This window comes from Podarcis tiliguerta (genome assembly GCF_965153285.1).
Source record: "Podarcis tiliguerta genome assembly, chromosome: 4".
NCBI classification, from domain to species: Eukaryota; Metazoa; Chordata; class Lepidosauria; order Squamata; family Lacertidae; genus Podarcis; species Podarcis tiliguerta.
In genome coordinates this window covers 12927980-12940598 of record NC_139537.1, presented here as the reverse complement: position 1 = coordinate 12940598, position 12619 = coordinate 12927980, and the positions used below count along the sequence as shown (strand labels likewise).

The following is a 12619-nucleotide window of genomic DNA, read 5'->3' as shown; positions in this document are numbered from 1 at the left end:
AATTGCAGCAAGGACTACGACCTGATGCCGTTCCAGAGCAAGGAAAGGGGACTCGACAAAAAAACAAAAACAAAAAAACCCCCCACACAATTCTCCTTTTGTTAACGATGTCCTGGATTCTGATTTCAGTTTTTATTTATTTTTTTGCTATGGGCTGCACCGGGCACCGAATTGTAAACTGGAGCTTGTCCCAGAGGCTGGAGGATAAGAAGAGCTAAATTACACCACTTAAAAGGAAAACAGAAATAAAGCTCTTTTAAATTGTGTTCTGCGCTTCCTGTGGGTGATAAAGGCTACAGTAAATCATTTCAAAGCCTGCCAACTAGACGTATGAAAAATAAGCAAATTAAATTACTTCCTGAAGTTGCAATGGCTTCTTGTCCCTTTTTGCCCTTCAAAGGCAAAAAGGCAAAAGCAGGGCAACCCTGGACTTTCAGCCCATTTGCACCCATGCTTTTCAGGCCCTTTGCAGATTTCCTATCCACCTATTTCCTTATTTATGAGGGGGGGGGGTTCCATCTGGTCTGCAACTGGAATCAGTTTTTGTTTAGTTTTTAAGGGTGTTTAAAAGCAGACTGAGACAGGCATCACTTCCCACAACATATCCACATTATTTCCTTTGTCTCATTCCTGCTGGTGAGGGGATGCCAGCTCTGCAGGCAAGCGGTGGCATAACTGGGCTCTTGAGCCCCACAGGGGTGCTGCAGAAAGAATGTAGTTGGTCAAGGGAGTCGTGGACCCCAAATAATAATAATAATAATAATAATAATAATTTATTATTTATACCCTGCCCATCTGGCTGGGTTTCCCCAGCCACTCTGGGCGGCTTCCAACAAAACACTTAAATACAATAATCTATTAAACATTAAAAGCTTCCCTAAAAAGGGCTGCCTTTAGATGTCTTCTACAAGTTTGGTAGTTATTTTTCTCTTTGACATCTGGTGGGAGGGCTTTCCACAGGGCGGGTGCCACTACCGAGAAGGCCCTCGGCGCTGGACCTCAGTGTCCAGGCAGAATGATGGAGGTGGAGATGCTCCTTCAGGTATACTGGACCAAGGCCATTTAGGGCTTTAAAGGTCAGCACCAACACTAAAGGTCAGCACCAGTCTAGCTGCCACATTTTGGATTATAGTTTCTGGGTCACCTTCAAAGGTAGCCCCACATAGAGTGCTTTGCAGTAGTCCAAGCGGGAGATAACCAAAGCATGTACCACTCTGGTGAGACAGTGCACAGGCAGGTAGGGTCTCAGCCTGTGTACCAGATGGAGCTGATAAACAGCTGCCCTGGACACAGAATTGACCTGTGCCTCCATGGACATGACTCCCAGGCTGCGCACCTGGTCCTTCAGGGGCACAGTTACCCCATTCAGGACCAGGGAGTACCCCACACCTGCCGGCCTCCTGTCCCCCCAAAACAGTACTTCTGTCTTGTCAGGATTCAACCTCAATCTGTTAGGCACCAAAAGGTTGAAAACCTCTGCCTTGGGCTAACCACTCAGCACATGTGCTAAGTTTCCTCATGGGGGGGGTAGCTCAAGCCCCTTAGTGATTTAGGTTGACCTTGTCTGCACATTTTCCTGCTTTACAATTCGTTTCACTGCTTCGCTTGTGAGTCGGGTAGGATTCACTCATTCTTTATTTTTAAGGGCCAGACATGCTGCTACTCATCAATATGCTCACTCACCATCTTATTAAATGAAAAGAAATGTTAAGGCAGTTGCAAAGCCTCCAAGGGGGTTGGTGGCAGTGGCAAGTTCTCTCAGTGACGTCACAGGCACTAGCCCATCAGTGCCATACCAATACTCAATTCCCACCCCCCCTTACAAACATGCAGCGTCAGTCTTTCGACGCTCAACCCGGAGAGGATAAAATTGCTCTGAAAGCGGCAAAGAATCGCCTTAAAGGTAAAGGGACCCCTGACCATTAGGTCCAGTCATGGCCGACTCTGGGGTTGCGGCACTCATCTCACTTTATTGGCCAAGGGAGCCAGCGTACTGCTTCCGGGTCATGTGGCCAGCATGACTAAGCCACTTCTGGCGAACCAGAGCTGCACACAGAAACACCGTTTACCTTCCCGCCGGAGCGGTACCTATTTGCACTTTGACGTGCTTTCAAACTGCTAGGTTGGCAGGAGCAACGGGAGCTCACCCTGTCACGGGGATTCGAACCGCTGACCTTTTGATTGGCAAGTCCTAGGCTCTGTGGTTTAACCCACAGCGCCAGCCACGTCCCGATAGAATGGCCTTACTGCTGTGCAAATGTGTTGTCTGCCTTCATCCACCCTGTGGAATACAATCTCTTGCACAGTCGTATCAAATGCTGCTTTTTTTAACAGCTGGCTTCTCTCTTCGCTCACAGGCCATCGTGGTGACAGACGGAGAGAGGATTCTGGGTCTGGGGGATCTGGGAAGCTACGGCATGGGAATCCCTGTCGGGAAACTTGCTCTCTACACGGCTTGTGGGGGCGTCCATCCCCAACATTGCCTACCTGTCCTTTTGGATGTCGGCACAGACAATGAGGTGAGTTTGACTTCCTCGTATTCATTTGCTGCTATCCTAGAATCTCAAGGTAATGCGTGTGTCAGTGGAGGCTGGTCCATTAGAGCGTATGGGGCACTGCCCCAGGAAATTCAGCTAGCCTTGCACAGTATACCTCTGAATATCAGTGGCTGTGGATTACAGGAGGGGTGAGTGTTGCCCTCAGGTCCTAGTTTTGGGCTTCCCATGGGTCTCTGGTTGGCTGCTGTGAGATCAGGATGCTGGACTAGATGGGCCATTGGCCTCACCCATCTTAAAGGTAAAGGTAAAAGGACCCCTGACCATTAGGTCCAGTCGTGACCAACTCTGGAATTGCGGCACTCATCTCGCTTTACTGGCCGAGGGAGCCGGCGTACAGCTTCCGGGTCATGTGGCCAGCATGACTAAGCAGCTTCTGGTGAACCAGAGCAGCACACAGAAATGCCGTTTACCTTCCTGCCAGAGCGGTACCTATTTATCTACTTGCAGTTTGACGTGTTTTCGAACTACTAGGTTGGCAGGAGCAGGGACCGAGCAACGGGAGCTCACCCCGTCACGGGGATTCGAACCACCAACCTTCTGATCAGCAAGTCCTAGGCTCTGTGGTTTAACCCACAGCACCACCTGCATCCCTTCTGACCCATCTTACCTCTTCCTAATTTTGTTGGCAAAAGGGTTTAATAACGTGCATTGTGACACATGTGAGTACTTTAGAATATTAGATTTTGGATGCAGAAATCCAGGGCAGTCCCTGAGATACTTTGGGTTTGGATGGTTGTCTGAATGCACACACAGGCACAAAGCGACTATTGTAGCACAGTTTCCAGCTCTTGCGGAACCTCTTGGAGTCTAAAACATTGCAGCAGGTATTGCGAGCTCAAGATAAATGCTGGATTCTCTCCCGTCCAGCTGGCCGAAAACTCAAAACAGCTTTCCAGCCAGCAGGAGTTGAAGAGGTCTGCTCCATCTTTCAGCGCGATAATGGGGAGTTTAAAAGATCCTTGGCTGCCCAGGCCTGATACAGCCTTTACTCTTCCTGAAACCAACATATCCCTACGGCTGCTTGGAATAGATTATATTTCAGCAAACGAAGAATCCCCCCGCGGGTGGCTGGAGGCTAATTAATTTCAGCGGTTTGTCAGATCACACACTCTAATTCTTGCGATAATAATATGAGAGGGTTGCATCTGTTAGCAGTTTTCTGCTTTGCGACTCCAGCAGTTTTAGCTTGTGCCAGAAAGGACATCTGCAAAGAGGGTTTTTTTTGGGGGGGGGGTTGCCCCCTCTTCTTCTTTTAGCCAGTAAATACCTCACGGCTTTTTGATGTGCCCAAGTTTAGTCAACAAAATGCTCTTTTTAAAAATAAAGCTTGCTCTCGCTCTCTTTTTCATTCGACAGCTTACCACACAGGTTGATAATGTGGTGCCCATGGGTTTGGATATGCCCACAAGTGGCCTTTGCTGGGGGCTGAGGCCTCACCCCACCCTCCGAATTAGGGGAGCAGGAAGCCATCTCTAACAGCCAATAGAAGTCTGTTTTCAAGGCTAATTTCAGGTGGAGTTACAGCTGAGATGGGGGTGGTCTCCATGAACATCTCCCTTGTTCTCTTACAGTGGCAATGGTGCCACCTGAGAGGTGCCAGAGCTGTGCTCAGGCTGCAAAAAAGGCCCTGGTTCTATCCAGAAAAACCTGGGTTTGGCCTTGATAGTGGTACCTTTTCTTTTATTTATATATATTCCCTGTTTTTCTAGCAGCAGGAGACAGCTGGCTCTTCCTTTAACCTAGTGCCCTTTGTCTGCGCAGAAAACACTGCTATAAAACGTTGCCTTTTTCCTCCGCGGAGTTCATTATGGCACAGAGGAACTTGAGTCACGACTCAGGGAATCCCCTTTTACGCTTCCTGGCGATAGAGCACAGCTGTGCGCCTGCAGCTTTGGAAAACAACGGCAACAATGAGGTGGGAGCGCCTGCAGGCCAGCCGTCCGTGGAGCAACGGGGAAGTCACGGGACAATGGGGGTCTGTTTTAGGGATGCCCCCTGCATCCCTTGCCTTTGATACGGCTACCAAGTCTTCACAGGGTACAAACGGCATCCCGTTCCACTTAGTCACCAGTTAGTCATCACACCTGCTTCTGTTTCCTTCGCTTTGAGCCAGGATCCTGTTTCCCACCAGGCTAAAAGCCGAGGCAGGCCTTCCTGTGAGTCATCGGCTGCGCTGGACGTTCCAGTTTGGAGCAAGCATGGTGGCCGGGATGGAAAATCATTGGGGAAAACAACAATGTGGTCCTTCAGCTTTGCAGGCCTTGACCTTGCCACTGGCCTGTTGGGAACCTCGTAGAAAGTAAGACACAAGATCACAAGAACAACCCCGCTGGATCAGTTCAAAGGCCCATCTAGCCCAGATGTCTAAGGGAAGCCCCAAAGCAGGACCTGAGTGCGAATCTTACCCCTTGAGATTCCCAGCAACTGACAAAACATTCTGAGCTTCCTCTCTAACCTTTCTCCAAAGGGAAGTTGCTCCATCCCCTTTATCAGTCTGGTTGAGTTTTCCTGAACCTTTTCCATCTCTATACACTATTCCTTTCAAAGGGAAGTGACACGGTATTCTAAATGCGACTCACCATATTTTTTTGGAGAACAGCATTATCAATCAATCAGTCAATAAAATCTTATCTTTATTACGATCATAGACCAGCATAAGGGCACCACAGTTCAAGAAGGACACTGACAAACTGGAACGTGTCCAGAGGAGGGCAACCAAAATGGTCAAAGGCCTGGAAACGATGCCTTATGAGGAATGGCTAAGGGAGCTGGGCATGTTTAGCCTGGAGAAGAGGAGGTTAAGGGGTGATATGATAGCCATGTTCAAATATATAAAAGGATGTCACATAGAGGAGGGAGAAAGGTTGTTTTCTGCTGCTCCAGAGAAGCCGACACGGAGCAATGGACCCAAACTACAAGAAAGAAGATTCCACCTAAACATTAGGAAGAACTTCCTGACAGTAAGAGCTGTTCGACAGTGGAATTTGCTGCCAAGGAGTGTGGTGGAGTCTCCTTCTTTGGAGGTCTTTAAGCAGAGGCTTGACAACCATATGTCAGGAGTGCTCTGATGGTGTTTCCTGCTTGGCAGGGGGTTGGACTCGATGGCCCTTGTGGTCTTTTCCAACTCTATGATTCTATGATTTTAAGTACGGTGGGGTACAATAATTTAGAATCGTTTTGGAACTCTAAAAATGTATTAAAACAGAAGGTATCTCTAAAAGACTATAAGAATCTAAAAGAAGGGTTTGGAACATTAAACGGATATGGAAGAGCATAAAAGATTAGTACGTAAAAGACTACAACTATCAGTTTAGAGAGCACTCTGATGTGAGCGTTCATTAGTTTGTGGCACAGGTCACCATCTGATGAATTTTGAACGCTTCTGTGCAGAATCTGGCAACACTGTGTGTTGGAGCAAGATTGGCATCTGACCACAGCAGGGAGGTATATAATTGCCCTGTGTGTCCTGGGCATTTATGGAGTAGTGGGGAGATAAGGCTAATATGAATGTCTCTATAGTATAGGCACTGGAGAAGCACACTCTCTGTTGTTTCAATTTGTGCAGAGTCACCGGTGCATTGTATCTCCAAATGAGCAGTCTTCCTGTATCGACCTTCAGAACGGCATTAATGATCGCGGCAGTTTTAAGTTCCAAACAACCCCATCCCATTGCTATGCTAGAACGCAGTGACAAAGATAGACCTCACGCTGCAAAATATATCTGCATTTGCTTTATCCCCTCGGGGGGCTGGTTTAATTGCACAGAAACTATACAGCCTGCAGAGCTGGGTCTTATTTAGGGTTAACTGCCTGAAATGGGGGTAACGATCCGGCATCCTGCTGAATGGGTTGAATATGAGTTTCTACCTTGCTGAGCCAAAAGGCAGCAGGCAGACAGACGTTGTTGTTTTTTCCTCTCTCACTCCGTTTCAGGCCCTCTTGAACGATCCGCTCTACATTGGCCTGAAGCACAAGAGAGTTCGTGGGAAACAGTACGACAGCCTGATTGATGAGTTTATGCAAGCAGTTGCTAACAAGTGAGTGGAATTTCGAGTGCGCGTGTTTCCTCCCATTAGCTGCTTGGCTTTAAGAGAGGTTAAAACTAGCCACGCAAACAGTCTGTTTCAAGGCAGGGCTTGGGCAGAGGGGAGCCATTAAATATGTGCCCCTACGGGTGGTCTGAGAATGACCCTTTGTGCTTGAGTCAAGGTTATTTATGTCCACAGAAATCTGATGGAAGAGAGACTCGTTTATCTGGAACAATTTCCTGCTGTCATCGTAGGCCCCTCAAGAAGGGACAGATGTCAATGAGGCCCAGTTATCAGCAGGGTGGTTATAAATGTATTTCTTTATTTCTTTTTTTTTAAAAGGCATCCAGGATTCTTTGAGGTTCAAAGAATGGTGGTATACAGTGGTACCTCGGGTTAAGAACTTAATTCGTTCCGGAGGTCCGTTCTTAACCTGAAACTGTTCTTAACCTGAGGTACCGCTTTAGCTAATGGGGCCTCCTGCTGCCGCCGCCCGATTTCTGTTCTCATCCTGAAGCAAAGTTCTTAACCCGAGGTACTATTTCTGGGTTAGTGGAGTCTGTAACCTGAAGCGTCTGTAACCCGAGGTACCACTGTACTTTTAAATGTCTAGTTCCGATGCATACCCTCCAACGCCCCTCTGATCAAAATTGGGGCGCTGGTTTTTTGGTCCCGAGCTATTGCGGGAGGTAGTGCACGAGACCAAAAATACGAGCATCTTTTGGTCCGGCGCTGTGGCGTGAGCCAGCTGGACCGAAAAATGAATTGGGACAGTATGCAGATGGGGCTTGAGTGGTAGGGGAAATTATATAACCCCCGTGCTTATTTTAGCAGATTAGAATATTGCACTTTGCATAGCTGTGCAAATTCAGATAAAGAGGGATATTGGAAGCTGCCTTCTACCACATCAGGCGACTGGTCCACTTAACTCAACATTGTCTACACTGACTGGCAGCACCAGGACTTCAGACAGCTCTATTTGGAGATGCCATTGGGATTTTTAGTATACAAAGCATGTTCTCTACCACTGAGCTGTGGCCCTTCTCTGTAAACATATCAGCAGAAATTCGATAAATAAACCTAAGCATACATTGGTGGGAGAGATCGAAAAGAGAGGAATGGTGATTGGGGTCTCCCAGGCTCTCTGTCCTTTCTCCATACTGGTTCCACCAGTGGTTTAGCAGGCCCTTTGAACGTGGATCTTTAAAGTGGAGCACAATCGTAAGCATTTAGATTTCTGTGAGAACCAGGGAGCTGCTTCCATTGGGAATCTCTCCTACCAGCTCAGAGAAACAGGGAATTTAATAGAACACAAGAGAGGAAACTTAAGTGAAGAGTCACTGCTCTAGTGTGAACGTTGCGATTCATTAGTAACATCGAGCAGCTGTTCTGATCTTCCAAGATTCCTGGAGGCGCCTGTAATTAGCCACTTGATGATGGTGCCTCAGGTATGTAGCTATTTTTCAAACGTGAGCAATTAATAGATTTTGGAATAGCGATGCAAAACAGAGTTGTTAGGTTGATCTGCAAGCTGTTCCCCTATAGCAGATCAGCTGGCTGGTGGTGCTTGCAAATCCACTTATGGGGCAGCTGTGGCTTTACCTGCCCCACATCTGACATCGTAAGGCAGGTGGGTGCGGCTTGACATGGCCAATGCGTCCTCAGTTTGGGAGGCTTGGCCCTCCTGAATAGGCTCATTAGCTAACGGTTTCCCATAAACGACATGGGACCCAAATATCTTAAGAGTTACCTTCCTCCATAATGAATTGCGGGGGGTTGGACTAGATGACCCTTGGGTCCCTTCAGTTCTAAGATTCTATGAATCCGCCTGACCCTTGTGATCATCCATTGAGATCCTCTTCCATGTTCCCTTAACCATCTGCAGTACAGCTTGTGAGCACAGGAGACATAGCCCTTTTTTTGGTGGTGCTAAAACAGTTCCAATGCCCTGTGAAAAGACTGGGAAGATAATTAAGCAAGGATTAAAATGATTTTTAGTTAAATCACCTGCTTTTTAATAGTCAGTTAAGTATACATACTGCAAAATCATCTCACGCTTCAATTTAATAAACAAAAACTACCACTCTGTTTAAAAGAAGGAACATCTTCAACATTTTCTTCTCCTTCAGTTCTAACCTGGATCCAAACTGTGTTTTAAAAAATTAAAAGTGTTTCCTTATCTTACAGTATCACCGGTTTTATTTTTCTCCCTCCGCAATTAAATTGGTTTCCAATTAAGAAATTAAAGTTTTGTTTGATGCACCTGCCAATTAAACGGCAAGCTTATCATCTCTGCGAGGTTGTCTTTCTCACCATTCCAGCAGAAAGGGCAAGAGGAAGAAATTCCAGGGGCAGATTGCTGGGGGGAAGGGCCAAGCCGGCACTCCTGGGGAGTAATCCAATTCAGTTCACATTTGCAGGTGAACCTATCTAATTTTGCACTTTCAGAAATGATGTGTGTGAACAGCCATATTACTGGACATTGCACACAAAATATGTCAGGAGAAATTCACACTAAGATGCCAACAAGTTTTCATGAGGGGTTCAAGGGGGCGATCACAAGTCGATGTAGAAATGTGGAGAGGTAAACATAAGGGTGGAAAAACGAGGAACTAGAGAGGAAATGAAATTGACAGATTCACCAACCCCCAGCTGCCTCTAGAGAAATTGAACCTGACACCAAAATTCGTCGGTGAAATACTTAAAACAAATATGACCTCATGCTGATTTCCCTTGACCTCATTTGAGGCCTATCCACACTGACCTGGAAATAAGTCCCACTGAACAGAATGGGACTTACTTCTGAGTAGGCATGCAAAGGATTGCACCAGCTAAGCTGAAAAACCCTGTGCAGACTTGCAGGCTCCACTGAACTCGGTGGCGTTTGTTTCCAAGTGAAGAACGTGTAGGATGGAGGTTCCCATATCCTCCTCCCCTTTGCCTCTTCCCTCTCTGCAATACTGTGCCGCAGCCATGTCAGTCGTCGGTCTCCAGGTATCGGGGAAATGCTGGATTCTGGTCCAGCCTCAAAGTTCCTGCTTTGTGTTGGCCTGATGGGTGTCTGAGCGAGCGGCTCAGATGCGCTCCCACACTCTCAGGAGCGCTGTCGCTGAAGTCTCATTAAACTGTCAACAGCCTTCTCCTATTTCCTTTCACGCCACACACCCATTTTGCCAGTCTGACTGCGAATAGGAGAAGCTCGCTTCCCTTTCATCAGCCCTCCTCCCCTGTTTTGACAGCAGGCCGCAAATCCCGAGAAGGCAGACACTCGGGACGACCGGCGCAACTTTGCTGGAGGAGGAGGAGGAGGAGAGAACAGCAGGAAACATTGTTGAGAGATGCTTCGTTCAGCCAGTATCCCTGACCCAAAGCTCCTAGGGATGGGGGACCCATGACGGTCCCCACCCCAGATGTTGTGGCGTTCCCCATCATCTCTGACCATTGGCCATACTGGTAGGGAGCTGTTATTATTTTTGCCCTTTGCCCCAGGGCAGGTTTCAGCATTATAACGCAATATTAAAAACCGTTTAAAGCAACTTGCTGGCACCAAGGTTGGTCCGAAAAATATCCACCTTGAGTGCCAAAAGACAGAGCAAATAGGTGCATCTTCACCATTGGCCAGAAGGTCCCAGGTGCAACTCTATGGAGAGAGAATTTCAGGGCTGCTGCAGAGAGAGCGCCCTCTTCTGGTCCACCACCAACACTCCTAAGCTTCTAAGGGAGAAGGAACTACCAAGAAGGCCCCCTTTGCTGTTCTTAGAACCCAAGGTGGGTCTGTAGAGATAGAAGTGGTCTTTCAAGTATTTGGGGCCTGAGTCGTTGAGCTAGAATCCAGCAGAATCTCAATGGCAGTAGCAGGATTCAATCACATTTAGTTGACAAATTTGAGCTGCACAATTAAAGTAGATTTTGAGCTCCTGCACAACAAACCCGCTTCCTCCCTGAGTCCTTTCTGCAGCCAGGAAACTGACAGGCGAAATTCATCATCAAGAAGTGTGGGATAACGTGTACTTGACACCCAACATTGTCTAACCTCCCCACAAAAAAATCAGGACAGATGCTTGCTAAATAGCCAGCAGGCAAATCACAATGGATTCTGAATGCACAGGTCATCTGAAAGCACTCACGAGAAGCGGGCTGGTGCAGTATGCCTGGGAATTTTCCGCCAAGTATTCATTTGTTTGCAGAGCCCTGCTGAGAGGCTGTGCCCTTTGCTCCAGCTGAGTGCCGATTCCTGATACGTGGTGACGTGGTAAATCTCAAGGGCGGGCAGAGTACCTGTTCTTGCTAACAGGATTGTGAGGCCAAAGGCAACCAGCTTTATTAAACGCCAACCCTGGAATTTGGGGCCTTCTCCAAACTGATGCCAAAGTTTTGCACTCGTTTTGTACCCCAAGCCCTGTGTTCTGTACCCCCCCCCCAAATGAGCAATTGATACAAGATTTGCTATCAGTTTGGAGGGGGTTCCAAATTTCGGGGTTTGAATCTAATAAAGCTTATGCAACCTCCAAATTCCACCCCCCCCCCCAAGAGATTTCTTAATATTTTTATATTGCATTGATTTTCTTATCCCTTTTTGTTTATTCTGCACTACCTCTCATATGAGTAGCTTTGGGTGACCTGGAATAGAAAGAAGGGATTTGAAAACGGGTTTTAAGAAATACCGAAAATTGTTACACTTTTTCAGTCTTGGGTGCCCACTGTCAGATCCAGCCACTTTAAGCGGGGACTCTCTAGTCGACCTGTTTACTGAGTATTCACCTTGATTTGCATGTCGCAAGGCTTGCATGGGGGTTATAATATTTTCTATCCACATACCTATTTCCTGCAATAATCTGCTTCGTTGTTTTTCTTACCTACAAACATCTCCCAGTGCAAACATCTCCAGGGAGAAGTCTGCTCTCTGACCAAGATCCAGCCCCTTAATTCTGCCTTCCTCTGCAACCCGGGAGGGTTGCAAGAAGTAATTGGGACCAATTATTCCAAGACTCTGCTTCTGCACTTATGCCTCCATCCATGCCACCCTTTCCCAGCTGTGAGAAAACATTGAGTCATGTGAACTTTCCCTTGCAGTTTGCAGTCCAGCAGTAACTGGACTTCATGTGATGTTAGCGCACGTTTTCATAGACCGATTTCTTCAGCCCGATGAGTCTGAGGTGACCTTTCGTTTTCCTAATCGTGCAGTTTTCGCCCTTTCTGATTTTTGCATCATCCACTAACCAAGAATGCATACTATTTCCCCACTGCAAGCACTCCATGCTTGCCGGGTTACTCATTCTCTCTGCTAAACCCATCAGGGCAAACCCTGGGCTGGCCACCTTCTTTTACTAGCTCAAGGGAAGAGAGCCTAAACTTGGGGGAAGCTTCTTTCCCTTTCTCCAAGTGAGTATTTCGGCAGGAATTTTGACTCCGAACACTCTCTCTCCTAAACGTCAGGGTCCGTGTTGTGAAGAGTTTGCGAGGGTAGAGCCTGTAAGTGGGTCATCCGTGTGAAACTTGCAAGAAGCTGCCAGAAGGCCAATATTTCTTTTTATGCGTTCATGGTTTTGGTTCTGCACTGGAATCTCCTGTGGAGCACAATGTTGTTTTCTTCCGGATGAGCCAGCAGTTTCAGAGTTTGACCCACAGAACTCAGGGCAGGGTACCGTTCACGGGTGCCCTAGGGTCTTTTGAAGTGGGGTATGGGAGGGGTCTCCTCATGCCACATGGTCATGATCCCTGTTTTGCTCCTTCCTTTGTGCTCAGGTCCTACTTGTGGAGTATCCTTTGGCATCTTTGTTGGCCGCTGTGTTGCATTAGATGGGCCAGCGTGATGTAGTGGTTAAGAGCGGTAGACTAGTAATCTGGTGAACCGGGTTCGCGTCTCCGCTCCTCCACATGCAGCTGCTGGGTGACCTTGGGCCAGTCACACTTCTTTGAAGTCTCTCAGCCCCACTCACCTCACAGAGTGTTTGTTGTGGGGGAGGAAGGGAAAGGAGATTGTTAGCTGCTTTGAGACTCCTTTGGGTAGTGATAAAGCAGGATATCAAATCC

The 12619-nt window shown here is 47.5% G+C and overlaps 1 protein-coding gene and 1 long non-coding RNA gene across 2 annotated transcripts in view; both read left to right on the top strand.

Moving 5' to 3' along the window:
* LOC310675891 overlaps window positions 1-12619 on the top strand; it is a 96105-nt gene that overhangs the window by 62962 nt on the left and 20524 nt on the right. The gene's annotated exons all lie outside the window — the stretch shown is intronic.
* The window catches only part of ME3 (malic enzyme 3), an 86317-nt gene that overhangs the window by 55064 nt on the left and 18634 nt on the right, over window positions 1-12619 (top strand). The window contains exons 6-7 of the mRNA XM_083436522.1: window positions 2358-2519; window positions 6492-6595. Coding sequence (XP_083292648.1) covers window positions 2358-2519; window positions 6492-6595 — 266 coding nt within the window. The remainder of the gene's footprint in view (window positions 1-2357; window positions 2520-6491; window positions 6596-12619) is intronic.